At 43.3% G+C, this 10,383-nt stretch overlaps 1 protein-coding gene across 3 annotated transcripts in view; it reads right to left on the bottom strand.

Moving 5' to 3' along the window:
* The window catches only part of Myo18b (myosin XVIIIB), a 279,250-nt gene that overhangs the window by 158,950 nt on the left and 109,917 nt on the right, over positions 1 to 10,383 (bottom strand). For all 3 annotated transcript variants that reach the window (XM_023711848.1, XM_023711846.1, XM_023711845.1), the window contains one exon: positions 582 to 647. In XM_023711848.1, coding sequence (XP_023567616.1) covers positions 582 to 647 — 66 coding nt within the window. The remainder of the gene's footprint in view (positions 1 to 581; positions 648 to 10,383) is intronic.

The following is a 10,383-nucleotide window of genomic DNA, read 5'->3' as shown; positions in this document are numbered from 1 at the left end:
TGTACAGCTCCACTCTCTTAATTCAATGAATAGAGAGATTTGTTATAATAGTGTTTGAGACAGGATATCATGTCTGCATCTTGTACAATGAATAACCACTAAGACAACAGTATGAAATGTATTAATTACTGAAAATGTGCCAGTAATCAGTTGTGAAACTGTCTCATTGATATTTGTTTTTCAATAAAATTATTTTTTAAAAAAAGTTGGGCAACCGAAATGAATAGACACTTTGCAGAGAGAGAAATACAAATGGCAAATAAATAGCTGAAGACATGTGCAAAACAAAAAGAAAAAACAGAAGGAAAAGGCTCGGTGTAGAGGAGAGCCTGGCGCCTCTTTCTGTTCATGGGAGCTCTTCCCCCGGCACCAAAGGCCAGCTGGGTGTCAGCATGCTGATTCTCCCAAGTGTGCCTGGAGGTAACCTCTAACTTCCCAACATTGTTTCCTCCCACAGGATGACATTGAGCTTCACATCTTACAACACAGGCAGGGCAGAAAATTTCTCTCCCCATTTTTAATTTGGAAAAAAGACATAATAGGTTATTGGCAGGATGTCATCAGGAAGATACTTTACTTACTTGGCTGTGCCCCACGGCCACCAATGTCTTCTCCAGATCCAGTGTCTCAAGAAGCTCCTCCACTGCCTGGGGCAAACAGAGAGGGAAACTTAGAGGAGAAGGTGGACACATAGGAGAGCCCAACAGGGAAGCACAGGTCACCAAATGCTGCTGTGAGAGAGGCAACAAGCCCACATGCCTACGAGCTTCGCCTAGCAGCCTCAGATCACACAGGCATGTGCCAAAGAGGAGCTTGGACAGGAGCACCAGTTCTTTCCATCCTCAGAGCCACCTTAGGCTGGGCACAGTAGTGCACTTGGGGAGGCCGAGGCAGGGGAATGATAAGTTTGAGTGCAGCCTGGGCAACTTGACAACTTAGCTAGACCCTGTCTCTAAACAAATAATATAAAAATAATCGAATATGGAGATTAATTCAATATCCAGTATCACTAAAACAAAACAAAACACAAAGATATAGAATGCAAAGTCACAACCTTTGGTAGGCTGTCCTACCACCACGTCCACTTTAGAGTGGAGGAAATAAAAGATACAAAGCGAAATGAAGAACAAGGGTGCTATGGAAAACTATGTGGCAGTTCCTCAAGAAAATTAAACACAGAAGGCAGCCATCGCCATTCTGTACATGTACCCAAAGGAAATAAAAGCAGGAGCTCAAGGAGATATCTGTGTGTGCATGCACACTGCAGCATTATTCGTAGCAGTCAGAAGGCAGATCCAAAGACCCCCACTGAGGGGTGAATGGGTAAGGAAAATGTGGTCGACTCCCAGTTATATAATGAAATAGTAGCCTGAGAAGCAAGAAAACTCTGACCCAGGCTACATCATGAATGAGGGTGTTATGCTAAGTGGAATACACTAAGCCAGTCTCAGAAAGACAAACACTGTACGATTCCCCTTACACAAGTCGCCTAGAGTAAGCAAATCCATAGAACAGAAAGTGGAAGGGAAATGAACAGGGACCGGGAGTAGAGATGGAGACGAGGAGTTAATGTTTAAAACACACAGAGTTTCAGGTTTCCAAGAGGAAGAGAGTTAGGGAACTACGTGGCTTTAATGACCACACCACGTTGTAAAAGTGGTTGATGCCACTGAACTATATGTGTAAACGTGGCTAAGATGGTAAAGTTTATATACATTTTAGTACTCACGCAAAAATTTTAAAACCCAAATGAAGGTAGTTCTCTAAGACTGCCAGATTCATTCTGATCCAGGTCTGCCTGCCCTGTTGCAGCATCTGCTCCCCAAACTGCTTCACTCACCTGAGTCTGGGGGACCCAAAGGCACTAAGAAGTCCCCCTACCATGCCACCAAGTCCCCTTGGGACAGCCAGCCCTCTCTGTTCTTCTGTCATTGTTCTTACCAGCTCTTGCCTCACTTACAAACATTTGCTCAATAAATGGCAACGCCATTAATTGTGTCTGCCTGAGGGAGACACGTGTGCCTATTCACGCTTCCTCTGCTGCTGCACTGTAACACTCTCATACAGCAGGAGCTCGATAATTACTACAATAAATGAATGAATGTGAGATCAAATAAGAGAAGTGCAGAAGTGACAGATCAGAAAGGGGCAGCCCAGGCAGAAAGCAACAAATTCACTCCAAGAGATTTCTAGGTGCAGCGGTAGCCAAATCCTCAGCCATTTCAATGGAATCTTCCTCTTGTCAAACGCAGGCTGTGAAACAACCTCACCAGAGAAGTGTGCCCTCCGATCAATGCAGGCCAGGCCTAGCTCCTTTGTGGGTGCCAACTCCCCCTCCCACTTCCCCTCAGGTCACCCCTCACTGGTCTTCCATTCTCTGAAAATCAGAAAGTCTATTTTTCAGGATAAACTGTCAGAAACATAATTGCCACACTCAAGTAGCAAAAAAAGTGAGCTGAGATTGGAGTCGTTGAGCAGATGAGATTCGACTGCATGGGTCAACAGCATCACGAACACTTCCTAAGGCATCCCCCAAAAATTGCTTATTAAGAGTCTGCTCCCAGGCTGCAATCAGGGAGGTAGATTTATCTTCTGACCCCTTGAAAGAAAATTCTACAACACTCCTCTGAAATTTCAATGGCTTCACTTATTACATTTTAGCTAAAAATGTTTCAAGGGAGTTGTAGGCAACAGAAATGCATAAAACCAGTATCTCCAAAATATAATGTCTCTTCTTTCTACACAAGAAAAAATTATTTTAAAAAATGACTGAAAATAAGGTGGATGGGAAAAATAAGTGTAATCCTTGGCCAGTGAAATTTTTCTATCTTGGAGGTAAACTCTAAGACAGATGTTTGGATAAAAAGTATCAAAGCCTGGAGTTGGATTTGCTTGAGTTCAGGTCTTGGCTTCATCAGCCATAGCTGACCTGAGGCCAGTACTATACATGAGCATCAGAAGCCTCTCTGGAAGAGGGAAGAAATAACAGCACTCGTCTTAGTAGATTCTAAGGCTGTGCTGCGGAGGGCCGTGCATAGAACAAGCACTCAATAAATGTTAGAAGGGATTCCACACCCATCATCACCTGTATTGGATGAAGCCTGGTAGGGATTCCACAGAACACAGAATGTTTCCTTTTCTTGCTGTGCCCCGAACACTGCTAAAGAACACAGTCGACACCATAACAACCGAGGCTTCTTCTCCCCCTCCTCATTTTCGCAGAGTCCTGAAGATATCTGCACAGCCAAGAATGCCAGCTCTCATGGAGACGCTGTGCTCTGTTTTATTGGCCTCGTCTCGCAGATAAACAAGCTCCAGTGCAAATGATGAAATGGGTGAATGCAGACACAGTGCTATATGTCTGACCCCTGTCCTTCCCTGCACCGTGCTGATAGTACCTTCTACCTGGACTGTACAGCGCTTGGGAATATTAATTGAAAATATATGAGAAGTACTTTGTAAATGACTTTGTGCTTAATTGCTGTTTTTGTTATCCTGATTCATAATATTATTAGAGTGAATGACATGAAATTGCTCTTTGTTTAGGCCAAATATCAATTACTTCATTTTGTTCAACACAATGCAATCATTGTCCAGCAGCCAGTTGGTGGCTACAGACATGGCATGAATGGGGGGCTGTAGTAAGACATATCTGCTTTGTCCTGGCCTTTCTAGAATCGGCATTTCCACGGACCCAAATTGTCCGGGTGATGGAGGGTTATCGCTCAATGCAGGACATCACTTTGATGAGTAAGACATGTGCCATTTTGCTCCAAGGATAAAATCTTCAATTTTTCTTCCAGGTCTGAGCACTGCTCTAAGGACTCACACAGAATCGCTTGTTTTTGTTTCAAGTCTCTGCAATAGGTACTACTTCAGCTCAATTTTCTAGCAAGAGAAATTGAGGCCCAATGCAAAGAAATGACTTGGCAAAGGTCATGTGTCTAGGATGCCTGATGGCAGTGGGTCCAACCACAGAGAAATGACTGGAAAGCTTGCCCTCCACCCTCCAACACTGACATCCACCCCACAGGCTGTGTCACCCGACACCATCACCTCTCCTCTCTGGTTCTCAGTTGCCTTATACCTGTGCCACAAGAGATGTAGCAGGGATTGAGTGAGCTCATAAAGCAATAGGTAAGAGTGAAACTTCCAGAACAGTGGAACAAGGAACTTAACAAATCCTCTCTTCTTTACCAGAAATGATGAAAGTGGGTAAAATTTCCCAATAGAGACTACTGAACCTCAGGTTGGAACAGTGAGACTTGGTGGTCATCATGATTAGGGGCTCTTCTCTCCTCTTTCCTCTCCTCCACCCCAGTTCTGTCCCTGCAGAAATCCCACCAGCATGAAGCAAACTGTGCAAGTTGGCAGCTTTGCTGCCAGAAGGGCTTATTTGTGTGGTGAAAGGGATGGAACCAACCCTTAACTGGGAGCATAATTGGAAATAGTCACGACCCGGGCAGCAGACAAATGAGACAGGTGGGTGGCACTGCTAAGACTAAAGCAGTGTCCTGGCTAAGGCAAACAATAGCTCATGCACAAGCCAGAAATTTAACAAGGAGACGTAGGGAGCAGCACAGCCACAGCAAGCTCATTAAGTTTGGAGTGATTGATAAATTGATGACCAGTTTGTACGGAAATGCCTAGCTCTGCTGAATTACCATGGTCCTGGGGTTTAAAGGGAGGACAGGAAAAGAGGAGTGTACGCTGATTTGCCTCCAACAAGTTTGAGTATTCTCCGTGGCTGAACTCTGGCCTTCGCAGAGGAGGAGCTCTGGCCTCCTCAGTCATCTTGAGCACGGTCTGCTGACCTCTGGCACAGACATTTCTGCTGGGAGCTCTGAGCTTTGCCTTTGGGCATCCTGTCCTGGTCCTTGGCATGGATTCATCAGCTTCCAGCTCTGGCTTTTCAGCCTGCCAGAGCAGACTCTCTAGCCTCCAAAGCCAGCCATTAGACTTTCCAGCACAGACCATTAGGTCTTCCATTGCAGATTCTTTGGCCTCCTGGTGCAGACTTGCTTGCCGTGGACATTACCGTGGTATCCAGGTCCTCGGATTGCTGAGGCACAGATAGATCTCTTGCACTCTTCTGCACCTGACTCTCATGAACATTGACTAATAGAAAGTTCCGATATGTTTCTGGATCAAGTCAACAACAAGAATGAAAGAGACGAGAGGGCCCTCACTGCCTTTGAACATCCCTCTTCGAACATACGCAGAGGCAGAAGACAGGGAAGACAAAAGCTAGAGTGCCAATCCATTCAGAGATCCGTCTTTGGAACATAATCACTGTGCAGATTCAAGGAGTCTCATAGCCACCCCTGCTGACCACCAAGATATGTGCTCCAGGGAATATCACGGGACAGCCAGGCTTCAAATTGAAAAGAATTTTTAAAAACTGGTCAGAGATGTCAGCGGTCCCAAAGGAAAGAAAGGGTCTAGAAATCCAGTTAAGACAAGTCCCTAAATGGTCAAGAAAACAGCAGAAGCTAGAATTGCTGTAATGTTTCTCTAGGATGCCCAGTTTCCAACAGGAAGTATAGGACATGTCAAAGAAATCTAAAATTAGGAACTCAAATAAATAAATAAATAAAATAAAATTAGGAACTATACCTGAAGGACAGAGAAGAAGCAAAAGTCATATCTGTAGGCTCAGAATTCAGTCTTAGCATGCAAAAATTTCAAAGCAGTTATTGTAAATATACTCAAAGAACTAAAGAGAATGCTGCTTAATGAGGTCACAGCCAGTTAAGGGTGGATGTGTAGCTTAGTGGTAGACTATGTACATAGCATGCGCAAAAGCGTGGGCAAGCCCCAGCAAATACATGTATGCATGCACAAACATGCACATGTGTGTGTGTGTGCACGCACACACACACACACACAGTATAATCATGACTTATAAAATAAAATAAAGAGAAATTACTTTAAAATTCAAATGGAAACCCTTCAATTGAATGGTAAAATAACTTAAATGATAAATTCACTGACATGGCAGATGGGTTTGTGAATTTAAAGACAGATCAATAGAAAATGCTGAATTGGAAAGCCAGAGATAAATAGGAATAATGAAAAGTGGACAGAGCCTCAGAAACATGCACGGATGGCCACATCAAGGCCACTACTCTACCGAGGAGTCTCAGGAGAGAAGAAAGGAACAGAAAACAGCATGAAACATGGTGGCTAAAAACTTTCCAAATTGGACCCACTCCCCTAAAGTTAATGTATTCATCACAGAAGGTCAACGAATTCCAAACAGGTAAGCACAAAGAGAAGCACTCAGTGTACACCACCATCAAAAGCGTGAAGCCAAACACAAAGTGAAAATCTTGAAAGCAGCAAGAAAGTAACTCAGCCTGTGAAGGGAAACATCACAACAATTAATGGCTAAATTTATCAGCACTGAAGCACAGAATGCAGAGGGAGCACGGGCACGCGCGGAAAGTGCTGATGGGGGCAAAAACTCCTGTCAATCAAAAACTCTACACACAGCAAAGCTATCCTTCAAAAATAAAGACCAAATAAAGGTTTTCCCCAGGCAAACAAAATTGAAGAGAACTTCTTGCCAGTAGACCCATCTTCCCCACTTACAGTAAAGGATGGAAGAAATGGCAGCAGAGATAATTCCAATCCTTGAAGAATTAAGGTGTACCAGAAAACATGAATATTTATGAAATTTAAAAGACATGAGGTTAAATAAAACCATAAAGCTGTATTGTTGGGTTTATAATGTATGCATATATATTTATTACAATAATGTCACCAAGATGACAGGGGGAAATGGAGCTATATTGGATCAAAGATTTTGCATCCTGTCAGAATTAAGTTAGTATTAATATGAAGTAGATTACTATGAATTACGGTATATGTTGTAAACCCTAAAACAGTGCTGGCAAAACTAAGGCACACATGCTGCAGTAGGCCTGCAGAGCCCTCTCTGTCAGCACATGAGTCACCCCAGCCAAGGTTTGACAAATTGGCAGCATGCATACCACAGCAAAGATTGCCTTCAGTGTCTAAAAACACACCAAATGCAAAATTTTACCTTTTCATAAAAAGCTGTTGGGATCATTGAAAGCTCTGTGGCAGTGTGTTATGGTTTGTGTCTAGATGTCCCCCTACTGCCTTATGCGGTCATATGGGGTAGGGCTTTGTGAAGGTGTCTGAATCTAGAGTTTGTGATTGGTTGGTTGTCTAGCCCTGGGGGTGGGGCTGTTAGTGCTATACCCGCCCTAGGGTGGGTAACCTGCATACAGGATAGCATAGGAAAAAACTCTCTCTCTCTCTCTCTCTCTCTCTCTCTCTCTCTCTCTCTCTCTCTCTCCTCCCCCCCCCTTTTGCTCTTGTTTTTGGTATCTTCCATGGCCATGAGTGATTGTTCCTCAGCCATGCCACTCTGCCTTGGAGCCAGCTGATTACAAGCCAAAAACTTTGCCAACTGTGAGCTAAGTAAACCTTCCCTTCCATAACTTTAGTCATGAGATATTTTGTCTCAGCAAGGAGAGAAAAATAACTAAGACACTGAGTTTTCTTTTAAGGCAAAAGATGCTAATGTCTGGATTAGTTCTTCTAAACCAAAACTTTAGTATTCTGATTTAATTGAAATATTACTACTATGGGATAAATAAGTGGGTTTGGGGGTGTAATTTGGGCACTCAGTCCCTAACAGGCTCCCCAGCACTGCTCTAGGACAGCCAAAAGCAGAGGACACTCGAGTGGGCCACTGAAAAATATCTAGCTTACACACAATAAGGAAGTGAAGGAGGAGAAGGATGTAAAAAAAATGGATTAGCATACAGAAATCAAAGAGCAAAATGATGGGCATAATCACATTAAATAGAAATGGATTAAACATGATCATAAAATGGCTGAGACTGACAGCCTGGATTTGAAAAAAAAAAAACGATAATTCTATATTGCTTATAAGACATAGAGTTTATATTCAAAGACAGATTTTACAAAGGCAAGTAATGACACAAGATAAATCATGTAAATAGTAAGCATAAGATGGCTGGGGTAAATGTATTTTGAAACAAAACTGAACTTAAAACAAAAGTCATCAGTGAACACAAAAAGAAACATTTGGAAGTAATAAGTAGTTCAATTCATCAAGAAGATACAATTATGAACAATGTGTGCACCTAAACAGAGAGCCCAAAACATGTAAAGCAAACATTAATATAATTAATGGATCCACAACTCAGTGCTAGCAGTTGGAGGCTTTAATACCAGACTCTTCTCAAATGACGTAACAATTATATATAGACTGTGCTCTAGAATTATGCAGATTTCTTTACAGTGTCCAAGAAGGATGCACCCAAAAGCACATGGGATGACACCTCACGTTAGGCTGCATGCGCTGGACAAACAGTGAAAGACCATAGGAAGGGAGAAGGACCACAGCTGTGCCTCTGGGCAGTAAGATGCCCTCCTTGGGAGCCACTGGCTCCCATCGGTACAGCAGCTTCCTCCATGAAACGCACATCCATAGTGCTCATCTGCTGAGAATCTACTTTGTGCTAGTTAAGTATATTTTTTATACTTTGGCGATGATATTTGCCTATGCTCATGCAGCAGAAAGAGATGGGGCAAAGACGCAATCTAAACGCAACTCTTCTGATCCTAAGCCATGTACTTTAACTAGTGAGCCTCTCACTCATCTCACACTGAGTTAATCTTTCCCTAAAGATGGATGGAAACTGTTATTTCACTCTATATGCTTACCCACCTGAAAAAAACATTTAAAAATTAGAATATATTTTAAAAATAGGCATAAAGAATTATACAATTCTAACGTTTACACATAAGTCCAAAAATCTAACCATATACAACCTTGAAGCAGGACAGTCCCTGGACTAGCTAACACTGATTAGAAAATATGTACAGCGATTGAAATAATAGATGCATACTAGAAGGGCATGGTACAGTGAGCAAGAAAAGTGCCGAATAAATTCTACATTCAGCACCTGGAGAGAAGACAGCTCCTCCTCCAGGCAGGGCCTCCTAGGGACCTCTTCCAAGCAGAAAGGACTCTTGGGATAAATTCAGAGGAAACTGGAAGCACCTACCAGACTTTGAGAAAGAGCAACAGTGTCTGCCTTTGAGAAGATGAATTGAAAGCTCTTAATTATGTTCTTCAGATCAAGTCCCCAGGGAAAGAGATTTTGTTGGCTAAAATCAATCAATGCTGTAGACAATCTGAGGGGAAGAAGGCAGGCCCGAGGGTTTTCTTGCACCACATCGATCAGAGACTTGGCAATTCCTGCTCCAGCAGAGCCTGGGAGGCAGCCAAGAGGAGCTGAAAGAGCTCCTTCACTGACTACCATGAGTCCACCATGGTAGTCATGCTGAGCAGGCTTCAGCATTGGTCAAGTCAAGATCTTAACCAGATGGGGCACCCTAGGAGAGAGGAATGGTACCCACAGTAGAGAGACAAGGCAGGACTAAGGAAGCCTGAGAACGTTCCTAGGTGCTATAGGGACAGAAACACCTCAAGCAGCTAAGGTCAGCACAGGACACTGCTTCCCAAAGAGGACCATGGAATGAGCCAAGAGGACTTTACTTCCTTGCTGGTTTTCCTTTAGCCAGCCAAGTTCTCTGATTCCACAACTCCCCTGGAAAGCCTTCAGAGAGCCATCGCTCAGTATGGAAATTACTTGCTCTAGCGTATTTATGCTCAGGACTATGTCCTATTTATCCTGAAGCAGGTACTTGGGTTGGATTGTTAACCAATAGGCCTCAGCTCACAGGTCTCTAACCTTCCACATTATGCACAACGCTTTCCTGATGCACACGTGCGCAAATGAGGCAAAAGGCATATGCTATTTTTGTTTCAAGAACAAAAAATGCCCGGCAGGTGCCCAGAAAATGAGAGTGCTTCACTGCGAAAGAGTCATGGCATAAGAAAGACACCACAAGTTGGCATGAGGGACACTTCACCAAGCCCATTGTACACCACGCCGTTCAGTTCCCTCTGCTGCCGCCTAGTGTCTGATGACAACATTGACCTTTCCTAGCTGTCAAACTTGTCTTACTAAATCCTAAGGGTTTAACTGCCTTGCACACAGAGCCCGCTGGTGCCCGCCCGAGCACGTGCTCATGTATAATTCATGGCATATTGCATTGCCTGGTGAATGAATATTTATCAGCTTTTTCATAAGAGGCAGAATGGTGTTTCCTTTCTTTGCTACTAAAATTCTATGCTGTGGCAAATGAAATTTGTGAGCAAATAAAAAAAGAATGCGAAGAAACAAAAACCGCCAACCGAGTCCATTCCACTTGTAATTTTCCATTTTCCTGGGGCCTCTGGTGTGTACTGAGAAGGTTTCAGCTTGGCTGCAGCACAAACCTGCTGACTCATCCAGAATAGCAGCACTGCCA

Source organism: Octodon degus, unplaced genomic scaffold (assembly GCF_000260255.1).
Source record: "Octodon degus isolate 3935 unplaced genomic scaffold, OctDeg1.0 scaffold00021, whole genome shotgun sequence".
In the NCBI taxonomy this organism is placed as follows: domain Eukaryota; kingdom Metazoa; phylum Chordata; class Mammalia; order Rodentia; family Octodontidae; genus Octodon; species Octodon degus.
The sequence above is the reverse complement of the archived record's forward strand: the minus strand, read 5'-3'. Positions and strand labels throughout refer to the sequence as shown.